Source organism: Lepidothrix coronata, unplaced genomic scaffold (assembly GCF_001604755.1).
Source record: "Lepidothrix coronata isolate B3197 unplaced genomic scaffold, Lepidothrix_coronata-1.0 Scaffold61, whole genome shotgun sequence".
Taxonomy (NCBI): domain Eukaryota; kingdom Metazoa; phylum Chordata; class Aves; order Passeriformes; family Pipridae; genus Lepidothrix; species Lepidothrix coronata.
The window spans coordinates 556,791-576,213 of record NW_016690241.1 but is presented as its reverse complement, the minus strand read 5'-3'; the positions used below and the strand labels follow the sequence as shown (position 1 = coordinate 576,213).

Here is a 19,423-nt window from a genome sequence, read left to right as displayed (position 1 = left end):
TTTTTGCAGACGGCTAAATATTTTGCATGACAGTGCATGCAAGACTCTCTCAGTGGTTTTCAACATTATGTTATTCCTTAGTTGAATAATACATCTAGGCCTTCACAACTGAGAGCTCATGAGGAGGAAATTTTTTAGCCTTTTGCAATAGGCTAAAATAAAAATATTTTCTTCAGAAAAATATACTTACTGATGAGAGATCAGAGTATCAACAATTTTGACTACACGTTGATAATTTTCCTTGGCAAGTGAACTAGACTCATTGCTTGACACTTTCAGTCACAACTCATCAGCCAAAATTGATGTTATTTCTGTATTATGCATGAAGTTACTCAAAACATTAGGAAGTGTGAACTCTTGCAGTGGCTTAATTTTTCACAAGCCCTACCCTCATAACGCTGCATTTCAAAAAGTCACTATTTGATACAAAACACAAAATTTCTAGGGTGGTTTATTATAAGTACAGGATATTTTCAAAGTTGATGGGAACAGAAAATCCCATTGAACTCACTGTGAAAATTGGAACACTTCTCCAAATGACTAAACACAAGGAATAAATGCCTAACCATTGCTGTTCCCTCTCAAAAACATAGCTGCAGATATATGTTCAATCTGAAATGAAAATATTTGTTTTTCCCTGTCCAGAAATTAAACATGAGAGCTGTTTCTGCCACATAATAAAGGAGAACTTGTATCCAGGTATGAAAACACAACAAAACAAGATATTCATTTTGAAGGGAACGGTGTTACAAATCCACCACATGTTTTTATTCAGATGTTTTTATATCAGATTATAAAGGAGAAGCCCCATACCATGTGCCTTTGAGGAAATAGTGTCTTATTATGCGACTCCCACTCACTGTCATGATAAGGTTCAGGTGTCATTTTTCATTATGATTACAGCCCTGGCAGACTAAAAGGTTTTTGCCTTTTCCGTTCAGTCATATGAGTTTTCCCTGACAGCTTTCAGATTGCAAGACGATAATGATTGTAGGCATTCTGGCAGAAAACACTGAGGTTATTCTGTATCAATCTTCCCCTCTTAAGCTGGTTTTTTTCTGCTGCTCACCCAAGAGCTGCAATCCAGTTGCTTCAAGTTATTATGAGATACCTCTCCTATGTCTTCACTGTACCAGAGATTATTTCAAGATTTTTCAAAAGCATTTCTTGAAGCTTAATAACTTTAAGAATACAGCATCAAAGTTTATTCAGTTAGGACAAATATTTTAATCCCTTTTAGGTTTCAATGTGATCAAAGTTTTACTCTGCTTATGCTACAATTTTATGCTGGGCGCAGACAATACCTCAGTATCTGCAGTCATGAGAGCTGTTTTAATAGAGTCTGTGGTATTTTCACTGTAAACCTTAGATTTCTTTTAGAGGACAGTAAGTATCTTGATTTTCTTAGTAATGACATGTATTTTCTGCAGAGTCCTTGTTGAAAGAAACAAAGTCATTTAATATGTACTGTTTTGCTCTGTTTTTTGGATTTCTTGATTTGGTTAATCTCTGCATTGAAACATTTCACATAAATTCACTTCCTTCTTTGTCTTTTTGGTATTAGAGGAAAACCAAAGATAAAAGGAGAGTAAATATAATATTATGGATTAAATGTATGAATTTAAATGTATAGAGAAATTAAAAGTAGGAAATAAAATATATTTCTGAAATGTAATTTTTAGCTTTACCAAAGCTTTATGGTAAAAAAGCTTTCATAGTTTATTGCTTCTTGTTGATGGGAAATTAAATATTTTTATGCATATGTATTTTTACATATATATATATATTATATATGTATGTATGTATTCCCTCTAAAATAATAATTTCCCTGGTAAAGTTGGAAGAAAAGGGTCCATCTTTATCAGAATCAATGGCAAAATCATAAAGTGTAGAGAGCAGCATTTCTCTACATGTTTGCATCATTGACAAGTGAACCAAAACACCTTCATGAGGGTCAGTGGAACTTTCTGACATACACTCAGACTTAGGAAAGGCTTAGATGGGGGAAAGCATCCTCTCACTTATTCACTCTCTGGCCAAGAAGGCATAAAACACAATAAGAAACTCATTTCAAAAACGCTGGAGCAGACACAGCCATGGTACGACTTTTGTGTGACAAGCTCCTGGGAAGCCAGCCAGACACAGGAGAATGTTCTCCCTTTCTGGGCATGTTCTCTGGGAGATGCCCCACTGCTCACGCTGACAGTAATGGACCCAATGGAAAAGAGCAGCACAACAGGCAGGGCTGCTGTCCTTAAAAATGGGTTTGTCTGGAAAAGGACAGTAACCAGTGAGGTGAGTGATGCCTAAAGGCATCACGAGAAACAGAATTTATATTCTTTGGCATAGTCAAATGCTGAGAAGCAAATTACGTCAGTATTTGTTAGTCCTAATACAGCCCTTTAAAATAAACATTAAGTTTTTGGTTAATACAAACTAGAGCGATGAATGAAATGCTACTGCTGAGCCAGTAGCATCACCTTTAATTAGCAAGCTTTTCTCTTGTTAGCTATGAAACAGCTGTGTCTTTCACTGGCATTTTACTAGCAGCACAGATGCTTTTACTGTAATTTTTATAGACAAATTCACACACGACTGAAAGATACAGCAGCTCTTAGGTTGTATGCTTGAGATTTTTTCTTGTTTCAGATATTAATATTTCTGCTTGGGTTTGGGGGGGGCTTAATCATTTTGATAAGAAATTACTACAAACTGAGGCAAAAATAAAGCAACAGTTGCCAGACCATTAGTTGTTAAATCAGGATGGGGAGATGGACAGAAGAGGGTGTGAAGGAAATAAATATGATCCACATAGCTTGAAAAATAACTTTCAGGACTGGAGCAGGCCCTCTGGAGCAAAACTGCACACCAGGAGACTAAAATATGCTCATACAGTCAGACAATAGGGTACTAATATTGAAGTTACTAAATCCAAAAGCCCAAGGAAACTCTTGTAGGTTTAAGAGACAGAGTCCTCTTCTGAGTTTCAACTGCTCTGAAGCCATACTAGTGGCTCAGTACTTAGAGCTGCAGATCTCCCTCTTTGTATGGAGGCTTGACCCATAGAGCTATGTAGTGGTGAGGAGTACTGCCTCTGCCCGACCCCCTCCCCAGGCCACCACTACGTACACTAGAGGAGACAGCAACTGTTTTAGGAGGGGAAGCAGCAATTTCCCTTCCTCCTCCAGCACCACAGAACTGAGAAGGAGCATTCCTGACCCTCCAGCACCCCTCTGCACAGAACCACAGCATCATCAAACTCAAAAGAGACCTTCAAAACCATCTAGTCCAACCATCAACTTATCACCAACCTAACCATCCACAAACCATATGCCCAAGTGCCACATCCAGACACTTCTTAACACTTCCAGAGACAGTGACTCCACCACCTCCCTGGGCAGCTTACTCCAATGCCAAAACAGTCTTTCAGTGCAAATTTTTTTCTAATATTTAATCTGAAATTCCCCAGATGCAACATCAGGCCATTTCCTCTCATCCTCTCGCTTGAGACACGACAGAAGAGACTGACTTCCACTTCACTAGAGCTTCCTTTCAGGTAGTTGTAGAGAGCAATGAGGTCTTCCCTGAGACTCCTCTTCTTCAGGCTAAACATCCCCAGCTCCCTCAGCTGCTCCTCATAAGACTTGTGCTCCAGACCCTTCACCAACTTTGTTCCTCTTCTCTGGATACACTCCAGCACCTCAAAGTCTTTCTTGTTGTGAGGGGACCAGAACTGCACACAGGACTTGAGGTGTTGTCTCACTACTGCTGAGTACAATGGGACTATCATTTCTCTAGTCCTGCTGGCCACATTATTCTTCATACAGGCCAAGATGTCATTGGCCTTCTTGGCCATCTGGGCATACCGCTGACTCATATCCAGCCAGCTGTCAAACAGCACCCCCAAGTCCCTTTCTGCTGAGCAGATCTCAAGCCACTCTTCCCCAAGCTTATATCGATGCACAGGTTTGTTGTGACACAAGTGCAGGACCTGGCACTTCGCCTTTTTGAATCCCATGCAGTTGTCCACAGCCCATGGATCCAGCATGCCTAGATCCCTCTGCAGAGCCTTCCTATCCTTCATCAGATCAGCACTCGCACCTAATTAGGTGGCATCTGGGAACTTACTGAGGATGTTAAACAGGACTGACCCCAATATTGAGCCCTGGGGAACACACTAGTGACTGGTCGCCAACTGGATTTAGTTCCATTGTCTACTACTCTCTGGGCCCAGTCATCCAGGGAGCTTTTAACCTAGTGAAGACTGCACCTGTCCAAGCCATGAAAAGCCTCAATTTATCCAGGAGAATTCTGTGGAAGATGGTGTCAAAGGCTTTATTGAAGTCTAGATATTCAACAATCATAGCCTTTCCCTCATCTACTAAGCAGGTCACCTTCTCATAGAAGATCAGGTTGCTCAAGCAGGACCTGCTTTCATAAACACACACTGGCTGGGCCTGGCCTCCTAGTTGTCCTGCATGTGCTGTGTGATGGCACTCATGAGAACCTGCTCCATGACCTTCCCTGTTACAAAAGTTAGGCTGACAGGCCTGTAGCTCCCCAGATCATCCTTCTGACTGTTCTTGAAAATGGATGTTACATTACCAAATTACCACTCAACTGGGACTTCTCCAGTTAACCACAACTGCAAGTAAATGATTGAAAAGGACTTTACAAGCTCTCTTGCCAGGTCTCTCATTACTGTCAGGTGCATCCTTTCTGGGCCCGCAGAATTATGGGTGTCTAACTGGCATAGCAGGTCACCAATCCCTCTTGGATTATGGGGGCTTCATTCAGCTTCCATTGCTAACTTCTAGCTCTGGAAGTTGCACCTTGCTGTTGAGCCTCACGTCCTCTCTGCAGACCTCACCATGCTCCAGGCAGGTCCCCTCCAACTTGTCATGCAGCTGTTCAGTTCTGCCATCCCTGCCATGAAACTTCACACTAGCTTTGCTCCATTTCCTGGTCATAGTTTAAACACTTCACTAGGCAAGTCTGATCCATAAAGAGTCTTTTTGCCAAGAACCTTTTGGTACATAAAGCAGCGCAGGGCTCAGGATGATGGTTATAGACTCATTCAAAACAGCTGCAAACTTGAAATTATTGGTTGACAACTTGGAGCTTTAAGATTCAATAGCAGAAAGGGGTATTTTGAATATTAGCTCATGCAGCCAAAAAGCTGGTTACATCATAAAAATATAATCCTTTTAAATCACAGCTCAGCGGAGACAGTTACATGCCAATTGACCTAACAATTTGAAGCTCATGGGAAGGCAGGCATGTGTATATAATCTGCACTATACCTTAACCGATACCTTTAAAAAAGCACAAAGTTTTAGTCATTCAAATGTTTAAGAAATGTGAAGTAGGGTAAGATTAGTTTCTACTTGGTGCTGGTACCAGACTACACAGAGGAAACAGAGAAAGCAAGATGAGGCAGGGCAGTGGAGGTACCTTAGCATTTTAGCTGAGAAATAGTCTGGTACCTTATGAAATCTGACACGCTAATGGTCAAAACTGGAACCACTATATAACAGAATGTACCTCAAAAGGAAAAGCAATTAAACCTCTATCACTTTCTTTTTTTTAAAGGTGCCTTTAAGTGAAATACTTCGCATGATGGTTGTTTGGCTGTGGGTCTTGCATCATCGTGGTTTGAGTGTTTCCAACTATTTGTCTTTAACTTTGGAAAAAGAAGATGCACTGCCAACAACCAAAAGTAAACAGTACTTATCCATACATAATTCACCCATACCTTATATCATGAGTTTTGCTCCACGAAACATAAACTGTTCAGAGTCAGTAAAGGATTACCCAATCAGAAACAACAAATAAAGCCATTACAATAGGAAGAAAATTGGGCAGTTAGAATACGTTTGTTTCTCTTAAGTAACACAAATATGAAATAAACAAATGAATTAAACAGCTCTCATGCATGATTTGCAGCAGAAAATATTAACTGCTTGAATTACAAGGTTAAATCAAGCTTACAAAAGCCCCTAGGACAAAACAGGAGCTGACTCATTAGTAGGCTATGAAATTAGAAAACAATCTGCAGTTCACATTAAAGGAAGGGGTTTAAGAGTTGGTTTTTTGGTTTTTTTTGCTGTTAAGTAAGTTGATTGACTATTCAGGAGGCCTGCATTAAGACATTTCAACTTAGTAATGTATTTTAAAGTTCTAAGCTTGTCCGAAACTGTAGACCTCCACAGTACCAACACAATGATTAGCAGAGTTTAGGTCCTTCATGCAAAGCACTGTGTTTTGGTTTTGTGTTGTGGGGAGGAGGGGGCATGGTCTATACTCTTGTCCAAATATAAGATTCAAAATCTGTCCTCATAAAGGCTGTGCAAACTAATTTGGATCCTTCTTGTGCCACTGACTAAACCCTAGAGAGTAAAAATTGAATCCTTTCAGATACTTATTAACTCAGTGCTATCAAAACCCCAAAATACTACATCTTGTTTTGAGAAATGCTCTAAAATCAAAAATTGTAATGAGAAGCATCTGAAATAAGGAATTGCCAGAAAGGACAAAAATAGGAGTGAAGCGCTGATTTTATTTCACCAGTAGAAATCTACAGTAACTTTAATGCAACGGATGCATTCTACTGGGTTCCAGCTTGGTAAAAGGAGATCAGCATTACGGAAAACTAAATATTCAACAGTGAAGAGCTATGATATTTAGAGAAAATAGAAAAGGGAGACTTTCAGGGTTTTAGTAGAATGACAACAAATCTGCAACCAAGTCAGTAGATTGTATTACTGTTACAGTTTATGAGGCACTGTCATTTCCAGACTATAGTTTCCCCTCTCAAATTATCCCTTTATATGAAAGGAACTATCACAACTGTAGGGACTTAAAAAAAACATATTGTGTTAAAGAAAGGGAGAAACTTAAACAAACCAAAATGAAATGTAAACAAAATTAGGAATCTGATTCAAAGCCACAAAACTATAGCAACACAGTAGAGTCTGAAAGTCTGAAATGCCAGCTTGGCATTGTGTCCCCCACTGAAACTTTTGAGCCATTTACTCATTTTTTATTGGGTTTTGGTTTTCTTTCCTTCACAAAAGATAAGGGTACTTGTAATTAAAAAATATTGTGTGAGCAAAATGACATTTCCCATAATACTTGAAAAAAATTTTCAATTACTTCTCAAATTTCAGGTCTGGGTAATGAAAATTATATTACAGGAAAAACAGATAAATTCCCAGGTTAAATAAGCATACAAAAATCTTAAATGATATAAAGGATTATCCAAAGTTTATCCAGCCCTCACACACATAGAGGAGCCTAAAACACACTTCTTGCATTCAATGCATACTTTTTAAATAAGAAGATTTGCCCATGAGGCAAATTATCTGAGTAGTCTGGCACTGTCTCAGTATGCTATCATGTCTTGCTCTCCTACATATCAAAGTCCCTTTATCCAGATTGCTTATAGCAGAGGCCAGACTAGCTTTATGAACAGGTAGCCTACCCACTGTATCCAAACTGGGGTGCATGTACCCCAGGAGAAGCACAGTTGAAGTGCAGGAAGAAAATATTTTTTGCACTATTAATAGATTACATTAAAAAAAATAAAGTTATGGTTATTTCATCCTTTTTTAACTTCTGTATTTGCATATGTTTTACAATGTACTTAATTTATTATTACAGTAGTACATATATATAATTTACCAATAGATATACACTTATTGAGGATATGTGTTTAAAAATATTTTACTGATTATTAAAAAGTAGTGAATACATATAATGCTTGAGAATACCTTCACCCACAGACCCAGACTGAAAAATTACAGTTTCAGCAACTGATGCTTCTTAAGCTTGGCTGAATTTGACCTATCACCACTCCTGATTTTAGGAAAATACAGCGGCACCTACACCTCCTTCCATCATACTATATGTTTAGCTTAGCTAGCCTTCATGGTATACCTTTCTAAATGCTCTTGTGTATAAAGCTGATTATTGAAACAAGTAATCCAAAAGTATGAGGAAAAAAATATTTAAGACTCTTTACAGAATATGTCAGTTCATCATAGGGCTCCCATTTTACTGTATAACACAGGAGAACAAAAGATCAAAATACGAGTGTTTGAAAACTCTGACTATGAGAAAAGTAAAAAACCCTTACATTTCCCCAGTATGTGACGTTCTCTAGACTCCTTTTTGAGTTCATTTTCATTATCTTGCAATAACTAGTTTCTCAGAAGGACCATAACCACAAGTAACCTCAGAAAAATGCTTTGGCTTTAAAAAAACAACTAGAAATCTAATGGGAAGAATTATTATTGTGTAACTTCCAGCCCAGATTAAGAGATACAGGTGGCTTGGATCATCCTTACAAACATCAGATTAGCCTCCAGTTTCAGATGCTTTATATTAGGTTAGCCTTAGGATATGAAGACATATTCTTAGCTCAGTTTAAATCAGTGGGAATTTTGCTGTAGACTCCAAGGTGCCCTTACCTTCCACAATTTTGCCTTAACAAGATGTCAGTGCTTGCCAAAAATTGTATCTTGATTTATTTGCAAAATATTGCTAAAAACATTTGTCTTAATATGTAATGGGTTCAAACTTTCAGGTGGTGTAAACCAGTGTAGCTCAAGAACTATGCCAATTTAACCCACTTGAGGATCTTCTGGTGGGGTTTATCCCATTTAAGATCATTCATAACAGTAAAGTAATTGATTTTAAATCTTTCTCATTTTACACAGCAGGCAGTCACAGCGGTTTCACCCAGGGCTACTACATTTTTTGTGGCTATAGTCTTCCAAACAAGCAAACTCATCCTTTCAAAAACGTAAAAATAAGCATCCAATTAACCTATTTTTTTCTTTATTCAGTCCTGGCACCACTGAGAAATTATATGTTATATTTAAATATAGACAATGCAAATATGCTTTTGCAAGACTGTTTACAATAGAATCTTTGAGTAACACTGGTTCATTTCTACTAAAAAGTTGATTAATATTGGCTATTTGCACAAGTTTGTGTTACTTGTTATCAACGAGACACACCTGTGCAAGATCATCTTTCAACCTCCTTTTTTCAAAAACTCTCTAAATTAAATTCAATTCATTTTTACTTGATGCAGTGTTCACATGTTAAGAGAGAAATTTGCCACTTGAGGACTTGTACATTTAGGCTTAGAAAGAGGGAAAGGAAAAAAAATAAGCATCTTAACACAATTGTGACAGGGAAGTAGCCTCTTTCCCCTGTTACTTCTATAGGTATGTATTTATTCTGTGCTACTCCAGACTAGAAGAAGGAGGTTCTTCTAGCTAGCCTGTAAGTATTTAAGAAATGTTAGAAAATTTTGGTATTTGCCTTATTTTAAAATAACACAAAGCATTGGAAAGTCAAAGATTAAGCAACGTAAGATGAGGGAGAGCAAATCCATGTCATACATATAATTTATTATAATTATGAGCTTGCATTGCTGTAGTGATTTGTTGGACTAAAGCTTAAATAATGCAAAATACCATAATGTAAAAAAAGAAAATTAGAATATCACTGCCTAACTTAATGAAAATTAGTTATCAGATAGGAGTTTGCAACGCTAAAAATTCTTGTTAATTGTTTCACTGGCACTCTATCTTAATTTTGGATAAATATTTATTACTGTACTGTATAAAAGCATTACCAATTTAGATAAGAAATAGAAATGTGAAATCTTAAAAACCTTCACCTGCCCATCCTCTCTCTAAGATTCCATCTAGCAAATGCTTTTCAAAATTTTTAGCAAAAGGTAGGAGTGTCCAGAAAGTGATATCTTTTACTACAAAACTTGTTTCTTCAGCTTCTGCTCTGCTATAGTCTCTTCTGAGTTAAGTCCTTTTCACTCAGAAAAAAACACATAAAATAAAGTAATTATCCAAGCCTATAACTATTCAAGTGCTGTGTGAAATAAATTGTCAAAGATGGTTAACTTTCCATCGGTTTCCATGGAGTAAGGATTGTAAAATAGCATAAAATAATTTAGGTTGGAAAGGACCCTTGAAGGTCATCTTGTCTAACCCCCCTACAAGGAGCAGGTCATCTTCAACTAGATCAGGATGCTCCAGCCTGATCATGAATGTCTCCAGGGATGGGGCATCCAACATTTCTCTGGGCAATGTGTTCCAGTGTTTCACGACCTCCATCATAAAATATTTCATCCTTATATCTAATCTGAATCACCCTCTTTTGGTTTAAAACCATTACCCCTTTTCCTATCACAAGAGGCCCTGCTAAGAAGTTTGGTTTCATCTTACCTATAAGCCCTCTTTAAGTATTGAAAGGCTGCAATAAGGTCCAAAATATTTTCTCAAATTATCCCTGAAATTCCTGCTAACTTCCATGAAGTTACAACAGCAGTAAGTAACTTCAGTAAGCAAGTACCGACTGGCAAAATGATGGATAAACATCATCACTCTGACTGTCACCAAAGATGCATTTGCCACTAAGTTTCACATGTCTGAGGATTTATGTGGCACATATATTGCTGAACTCCGTGCTTATAAAAAGTGTAACATTTATAAAAATGTTAATAAACAAAAAGGTTTTTTTCTACAATAAAGAAGAATAAAATTATTCCAAGGTAAACTAACAAGGATACTCTTAGAAAAAAGTAAGGAAGATGATATATCTTTTTGACTGATTTGAAGACAGAGGCCAATTTCCCATGAATTTTGCTAGAACAAGGATTATGAATTGTGGTCCGAGTTATTCTAGATGTATTTGCTGATTTCCCTAATATGACAACAGCAAGGAATAATTCCAGCAAGTAAATGTGACTGCCACTAAACTAGAGAAAAATGAGCCTTACTTTCTCCGACAACATCCCAAGACCCATATTGACACACTTTGCTCCAAAGTTAAAGACTTCAGTCAGTGGCAAATCAATATAGTGATAACTAAAAGATACATTGTTTTGATATAGGATAAGAAATTGTTTTTTAATTTGCTACAGTGAATAAACAAAGTATCGAGTGCACAAACCTAAATCGATTTCACTGACCTTGAAGCTGGCGTCCTTTGTACAAATCCTTTGTTTTTGTTGGGTGAGCTCTGGCACCATTATCACATTTAGGTTGTTCATACCTAAAGAACAAACAGGGAGAGAATAAAACCGGCCAAGGTTAATTTGATTCAGGAGGAATTTATTTCCAAATTTGTAGTACAAACAAAACTCGTACCTTCTTATATTCAGGGAATTACCCTGCTTTTCATTTAGAAGGGTGATGCAATCTACCCATTTTTCACTTACCTCAAAGAAACCACCACATCTTTGTTCTCCCAGGATTGATGTCAAAGTAAAAAAATATTATCTATTCCAAAGGTCATTCTACAGGGCAGAAAACTAAGGGGCTGTTACAAATTAATTCATAATAAAAAATTATTTTGAAAAATACACCAAAGAAAACAAAAAAATCAATAAAAGGTAAGGCTGTCTCCCCCACCTACAAAACCTACACCTACAAAAAGACATAAATAATATGTCAAACAGTATTTATGCTGGGAAACACCAGAAAAGCAATTTCAAAATCACAGCAAGGCAAGTACTCTACTTAGATACTACTGCAGCTCAAAAACCATGTGCTACTGTATCCTCTCAAAAAAAAAAAAAAAAAATTAAGTAAGAAGGACTAGCCATAAACAGCTAACTTTTTGAACAAGAGTGAAGAATTGATAGGATTTCTACCAGAAGGAAATTGGCCTGGAACTGCTCAAATGTATGGTGAAAAACACTGAATCTCCACCTGCTACTGAAATATTCTGGTTCTTCTACGCTAAGAGTTTACTTAAAGTCACTTTGTTCATTGAACTGGTAACGAGAAACTGTGCTATTTGTACTTCCAATAAATGTTGACTTATGCAACACCACTAGGAATATCTTTTATGCAAGACTGGGGGACATGGGAGCATCTGATGCTGAATCTCACCTTTTTGTTATGTCTCACTGTCATTGCATCACAGTTTTTAAGTCAGATCGACAGAATCTCTTTCTGAGAAATTTTACTGTCGTATTCTCCTATTGTGGCTGGAAGTTGCAGAATTTAGCATGCAGCATTTCAGACAAAGTTTCAATTCTGAGATAAACACACTTACTAATATGAATTGCGTCCACATACATGTATGTGCACATACATGCCTGTTCACTGATTCTAGATTCTTTCATATTTTATATAACTAAAATTCTACTATTCTAAGTCTATCAAAATGACATTTACTGAGTGGCACACTAAAATTTCTAATTAAAATATACTAATCCAAACTTTTTAGAACATAATATTCTTTCTAAAAACATTAAATGGCAGCTGTGTCCTGGGTCCAGGTCAGACTGCTCCTAAGAGCAATGCCTAAATATTTTGATCTTAATTATCAGGCAGCATAAAAAAACCCAATATTATTTTTCCGTTGAGGGCTTAATATATTTCTACATCATCTGATGAAACTGACCACTGGTTCATCAAATTCTATCTGCTGCAAGAAGGTACAGTGCTGCTTTTAGGGACATGGGAGAGCTAGAGACTCTTTTTTTTCCCCTTGAGAATGGCAGGAATAGAAGGTGCTTTGATAGCATGGGTGGGATTCAGATACCTGATGGACGACCACTTCAATCAGTCAAGGAAACAGTGAAAGGGAAATTAGTGAGCAATACTCACTAATGCAGTATCTGGCAAACAGCCTGGTCCCCGATTAATCTGAAACCTGACTACATTCCCCCCATCCTCTTCCATTACTGTTTCTGCTCTGTGCCTACATTTTATTTTTTGACCTCTACTCTTCTACTCTTTTGGCTTATGTTTTTGTTAAATACACATGTAGTCCATAATATACAAACTAAATTTATTAAAGCCCAATAGGTGTTAAATCCTTAAATGTCAAAGGTTTACGTTTAATTCTTTAAAGCAACTGAAGAAAGAAAATGAGTCATTAGAAATTTACCATGCAGTAACAGCCATGGTAAAAACAGATAAGAAAAACAGACTTGCCCCAGTTTTCATGGAGAAAGAATGGGAAAGGGATAGCATGTCAGAATGGAGCACTGTCAGGTTAAACTGTAGTCAAAAGACATCCCAAGTTACTCTTTTGAATTTTAAAGGGGAAAGAATCCCTACAAGTGAATGTATATCTCGTATTGGCAAGGACTTACGAAGGGTGTTTTGTACCTCTGATCAGTCTGCTGGGAAGTATTGAGATTTACTGATGTGTAAAAGTAGTACAGGATGGAGGCTTTCACAGGGATTCTACAGTGTAGGTAGCCTCATGAAACAGATGATTTACAATCTTTTTTAAGTTTAGAGAATCTTGTGCAAGTGGATTGGGGATTACTTTTCATATGGTCCTAATTGCTAAAAAGGCCCATATGAGAACACAACCTCATGGCCCCCACTGAACAAAAAAAGGCTGAGAATCATGCTGTGATATCCAAGAGGCATTCAGAGCCAGCTAGTGAGGACCATACTGATAAGCCTTTCGGGAGGATAGTTGTTTTTACCCTTTAAATGCATGACCTCCTTTTAATTAAGTGGATGTTTTCCCTAGGTTTTCATAAAATCCAGACTTATACCACAACTTCACCTATTTCTTTTGAGCTTTACAGTCTTAAATGTCCGAGCATCGTTCTTCATTGACATATCTTTATTTTAACTCTAGGATGAGATTATTTTTCTGAAAAATAATTACTTGTCTTTTTTTCAGATGACAGTGCATTAGAAGTTGAATGAGTATTAATAACTTCTCTTCATTTTGGAGGTCTTATTTAATGTGACTAACTTTATTTATTGTGCAATTCAGAGCCTTAGGATTTGACAAATATCCTCGTGAATACTTTCAAAAGAAACAACATGCAAAATGCTAAGCTGTTCTGGCAATATCTTCCCAGATCTATCTTTCATTGTTGTCCCTTAGTGATTTAATCCATGGTTGCAGAACAGAGATTCCAGTATGCTATGAATCCATATTGTTACCAGGAGTGTTTATGCTATCAGTTCCTGCAGTACCATTTTAACACCTTTTAATTTCTATTTTGCAGACGAAAACTGAAAGATAGTACACCCAATTTTGCACAAGCCCCCGGTTCTTTAAACTAGAAAAGACTCACATGTTCACTCTTTCCGTTCCATAAAAAAGAATTGCAAAAAGACAACTGTATAATCCTTATCATATTCTGATCCCCCTTTACTTCCCTCTGCCAGAGAAAAAAAGTTTAATTTTATCAATACAGAAAAATAAAAAAGAAATAATTTATGGGATTCCAGCCCACCTAATTCTTTCTCAGAAATGAGGTCTAGACATTCCTTTTAAACTCCCGGCAGTAATTCCACCTGCTTGTTTACCAAGACTGTAGATTCCTAAATACACCAGTCATTCTTTATTTAGTATGAAATTCTTTAAACTGAGTACTCTACTTACCCATCTGTGCTCAGAAATGTCCTCTCCGGGGATATTATTAAATATTACTTCCTCAGAGCTTTATTGAAAACTGCCCATAAGTCCAAAAAAGATGAACAAATTAGGAATGGTCAAGACCACAGCAGCTGATCTTTTTAGTATAAGTCATCAAGCAGAACACTTTTGTGTCTGAACCATATGCATGGAATGACTGAATCCAATTTTCCAGCCTTCCAGCTTTGGAGGCATGCAGCACAGTGAAAACACTCCTGCTCCCTCTTCTCCCACAGCTGAGTGGCTGTGTAGTTGAGAAATACAGGAGGCCAGCAGACCAAACAGGAAAAAAGAGAAGACAGAGGGGGTCCATAGGGGGTTCATCAAGGGGTTGGGAAGACCTAGAATTCCAGCCTATATGACAGGAGGAGTCACATGGCACATAGTGCATTCACACTATACATATGAATAGGAAAGTGAGCTGTTTGATTTTCAAGGATCACCACCTCGTTTCATAAATAGTTCATCCCGATGTGCAGGATGTGACAGGAAGCCTGCTCAGATGAACAAAGAGCACCTAACAAAATGCAGATTTATAAAGGAAGGATACAAAGGGTAGAAATAGAGTCAGGTGACACAGGAGGTGATACAGACACTCTTCAAGTATTCAGAGATAGGGTCAGGAAAGCTAAAGCCCTTTGGAGGCAAATCTAGTAAGGAGCATGAAGGCCAACGAGAAGGACTTCTTACATGTGTATCAGCAGCAAAAAGAAGACTAAGGAAGTGTGACCCTGCTGTTAGGTGGGACAGGAGAACTTGTAACAAAGGACATAGAGAAGTACTTAATGCCACCTTCTCCTTGATCTTTATTTTTAAGAGCAGTCTTCAGGAATTCCATGTCACTGAGACCAATAGTAAAGTCTAGAGCAAGGAAGGTCGAGAAGGGGTTATTTGAACAAACTGGACATACACATGGGACCTGATGGGATGCACCCACCATTGGTGAGGGAGTCAGCTGATGTCATTGTGGGGCAGTCTCAATTATATCTGAAAGGTTGTACTGACTGTATAAGGAGACTGGAAGAAAGCAAATGTCACTTCTGCCTTCCATAAGGGCAAGGAAGAGCCAAATAATAAACCAGCCAGGCTTATGTCAGTTCCTGAGAAGGTGATGAAGCAAATCTTCCTACAAGCTATTTCAAAACATATGAAGGAGAAGAAGGTAGTGATTGAGATCAGCCAGCACAGAACTATGAAGAGGAAATCATACTTGGCCAGCACTGCAGCTTTCTACAATTCTCTAACTTGCTCAGTGGATAAGATGAGAAGGGCAGATATTATTTATCTTAATCTTAGCAAGGCTTTTGACATTGTGTCTGATCACATTCTCATAGATAAACTGATGAAGTATGTGCTAGAAAAATGAACAGGGATATGTGTTGAAAACTAGCTGAACAGCCAGCCTCAAATAGTTGGGATCAGCAGCAAAATTTCAGCTGGAAGCCAGTCACCAGTGGAGTTCCCCAAAGCTCACAGAGGCAATATTCTTTAACCTCTTCATTAGTGACCAGGATACTGGGAAATAGAACAACTTTAGCAATTTGCAGATGATACATAATTGGGACTAGTGACTGATACATAAGATGATTGTGCTGCCATTTAGAGGGACTTCAACAGGCTGCAGAAATGAGCTGGCAGGAATCTCATGAACTTCAAAAAGGGCAAATGCAAAATTCTTGCACCTGGATCAGTATGGGATGGGGCAAACCAGCCGGAAAGCAAATTTGAAGCAAGAACCTGGTATTTCTGATGGACACTAAGCTGTGCATGAGGCAGCAACGTGCCCTTGCAGCAAAGAAGGCCAACAGCCTCCAGGGCTGTATTAGAAAGAGTACTTCCATTAGGTCAAGGGAGGTGATCCTTCCCCTCTCATTCACACTGAGAGAAAGAGACATATCTGCAATGTTGTGTCCAGCTCTGAGCTCTCCAAACAAAGGAGATGTGGATATACTGGAAGTGAGTCTAGCAAAGGGTCATGAATATGGTCAAGGGACTGAAACATTTGACATAATAAGGAAAGGGTACTGACACTGATCGCCCTGGGGAAGAGAAGGCTCAGGCAGGATCTTATTATTCTCTATAAATACCCAAAAGGAGGAAAATAAAGAAAAGGTAGTCAGACTCTTCTTGGTGATGTCCAGTGTCAGGAATCGAGGCAATGGGCATAAAATGAAATAGAGGAAATTTTGTGTAATTGTAAGAAAAAAAAAAAATTTTAACCATAATGATGATCAAACACTAAAACAGGCTGCCCAGAGAGGCTGTGGATTCTCCATACTTAGAGATAATCAGAACTAACTGGACATAATCCTGAGCAATCTACTCCAGATGACCTTGCCTTGAGTAGAAGGGTTGGACCAGAGGATCATCAGGGGTCCCCACCTATCTTAGCTATTCTGTGACTCTATAATAAAATTATACTAATAAGAACTACAAAAAAAAATTAAAAGAAAAACAAAACAAAATAAAACCAACAACAAGAAAAGCCAATCAATAAACAAAACCCAACAAAACCAAAACCAAAGTGGAAGCCTCATTTCTTGATGAGCACAAGAAGATGATTTGGACTCAAATTAGGGAATAGGAAATAAAATTATTTAAACTATAATTCAAAGAAGAATTAGCACTCAAAGGAAGAAACAGTGAACAAACCTAGGGATGGAGAACAGAGCAGGAGCATAAAAGAGAGCCTCTGGAATCTCTAGAGGACATTTCTAGATCCTAACACAATATGTGTACTCATCCTGCAGTTTCAGGAGCAAATTTGGACTATTTTGTTTTGACAGTTTATGGACTTCAACTTGTCAGAAACAGTAGATCAACAGTAACTTAAGTCACAGCATTATAGAATACTTAAGGTTGGAAAAGACATCTAAGCTCATTGAGTCCACTTCAGATGGTATTGTAATTGTCATGGTCTAGACTGTGGTATAAACAGCTAGCAGTAAATCAGCACTTGAAGAATATGTGAAAAAACCCTCCCCAGTAATATAATATTTTACAGCAAGTGGCTTATAATGTGTGTTTCTTTCACAAACCTTATATAAATGATAAAAAATGATTTTGCTTAAGCTTGAAAAGATACCCATATTGCCTCCTAGTTTTGTATGAGTATCTATAGCATTTCTACAAGGGCCAAACCACAATAACCAACCTAAATAACATCCTCTGGAACCTGATATGTGCCTTGCCTACATCTGCTCTATGTGGCTTACAACACTTTATCATGTATCTGGCTCAGCTGAGATGACTGAACTCCAAGCTTCTATTAATAACACACTAAAATGATATTTCCTCTCTATGGGTTCCTGAGCAGTTGTTCCATCAAAATCTGTCATACGAAATAGTTGAAGAGGTTGCTGGAAAAGTAACTGAACATTTCAGAGGCTGGAAGTAGTTTCTGTCATAGACTATCTTACTTGGCTCTTTTATATTCAGGCTGAGTGCGAGATTTCCTCTGGGATTATTCATTATCTGCTCCAAGTCTTGGTTTCCCAGCACAAAATAGAAGTAAAGAAGATGACTAGGACAGAACATTGCCTGTGACATTGCAGCGAAAGGGTCCATGGCCATCTGCCCTTAACTTTTGATATCTCTTAAAATATTTCACTTTATAGTGGAAAAAACCCATATGACATAATTCCACCAGCAACAGAAATCTACATGTTAGTATATTGACACTAAGGCATCTTCTCATTGCAACTTTTGAGAATGAACGTGTAGTCTCTTACCTTGTTGATGTACCAGGGATGGGACGTCCCGTATCTACCAGGACACACCAGCAGTAGCCTGTGGAAGGATGGCACTGCACTGGTTTGTAGAGGCCGCCCTGAGCACACTCTGGAATGAACACATTGTCTTTCTGGGGCTGTTTAGCTTCCTCCAGGGCTGACTGAAGTTCTTGATCACATGATGATGCTTTCGGACAGAAAAGAAAAAGTACTGAAGAAGCTAGACTGGAAGAGCCTACTATATTTATCAAACAGTTTTTATATCTTTGATTGCATATAAGGATTGTGCTTGAAGAGGCGTGCTACAGCTCAAATACCAGCTACGTTTGTTTAGGCTGTATACTGTAGAGAAGCTTTAGTTTCCTTTTTTATGCAGCTATTCCATTTTATAGTCCTAATAATATCTTGAACACCCCATTTCCTATACTTGATCTATGGATAAACAAATACTTTCTCTGTGACCTTAAAAAATCCTCCTCCACTCCACAGTCCCTAAATTACTGATTATTTTCAGAGGGAACAGTAAAAATCCAACATCTTAGGATTCCTTAAACGGATTGTTCATTTAGATTTTTATATTCTGCTCTTTCTTTCCAGTTTTGGAACAACCTCTTAACACAGTGAAAATTCTTCCACATTCTTTACTGGTGTTTCTGGTACTGGCAGTGTATCATTTGCTCTGGAGAGAAAAGACCCACAAGAAAAAGTAATACATTTTTATCTCATACTATCAGTATGTCCTAGATCTTTCTGAAAGTGCAAAAAACTTATGTATCTACACATTCCCAGCCTTTATATGAAACTATGAGGCAGCAGTGAAAGAGCAGAAACCACAGGGCCTGAGAATACCTGTCAGTTTACACCAGTAAAATAACATCAGTAAAATAACACCTCTGCTGAGGACTTTTGCTCATTACTTAACTGGTACGTGTGACCATGTAGAGATAATAAATGAGACAGGCTATTTAGTCAAGCCATTATTTCGCCAAGGATTTTAGAGTCAGTCTCTTACTATGTGAATTTAGATGGTTAATAATACAGCTTCTGTATAATTCCCAAACTATCCAGTGAGGAAAAAAAAATCAAAGTATTTGAAAAACAAGAATGTTAAGCACTCTGCAAACACACAAATTACTCATAGGAAAATTTGAAGTTACTAGAATTTCAATCAATACAATATTCTCTTCAGATAAAGAAAAGTAATTTTAATGTTACAATAATAAAAACAATCTGTGGGTAATATTTGTTTTTCA

General features: G+C 37.7%; 1 protein-coding gene across 5 annotated transcripts in view; it reads right to left on the bottom strand.

Annotated features, from left to right (window-relative positions):
- The window catches only part of SMOC2 (SPARC related modular calcium binding 2), a 139,143-nt gene that overhangs the window by 26,064 nt on the left and 93,656 nt on the right, over positions 1–19,423 (bottom strand). For all 5 annotated transcript variants that reach the window (XM_017817597.1, XM_017817599.1, XM_017817600.1 and 2 more), the window contains 2 exons: positions 18,171–18,357; positions 11,006–11,088 (listed from right to left, as the gene is read on the bottom strand). In XM_017817597.1, the coding sequence (XP_017673086.1) occupies positions 11,006–11,088; positions 18,171–18,357 (270 nt within the window). The remainder of the gene's footprint in view (positions 1–11,005; positions 11,089–18,170; positions 18,358–19,423) is intronic.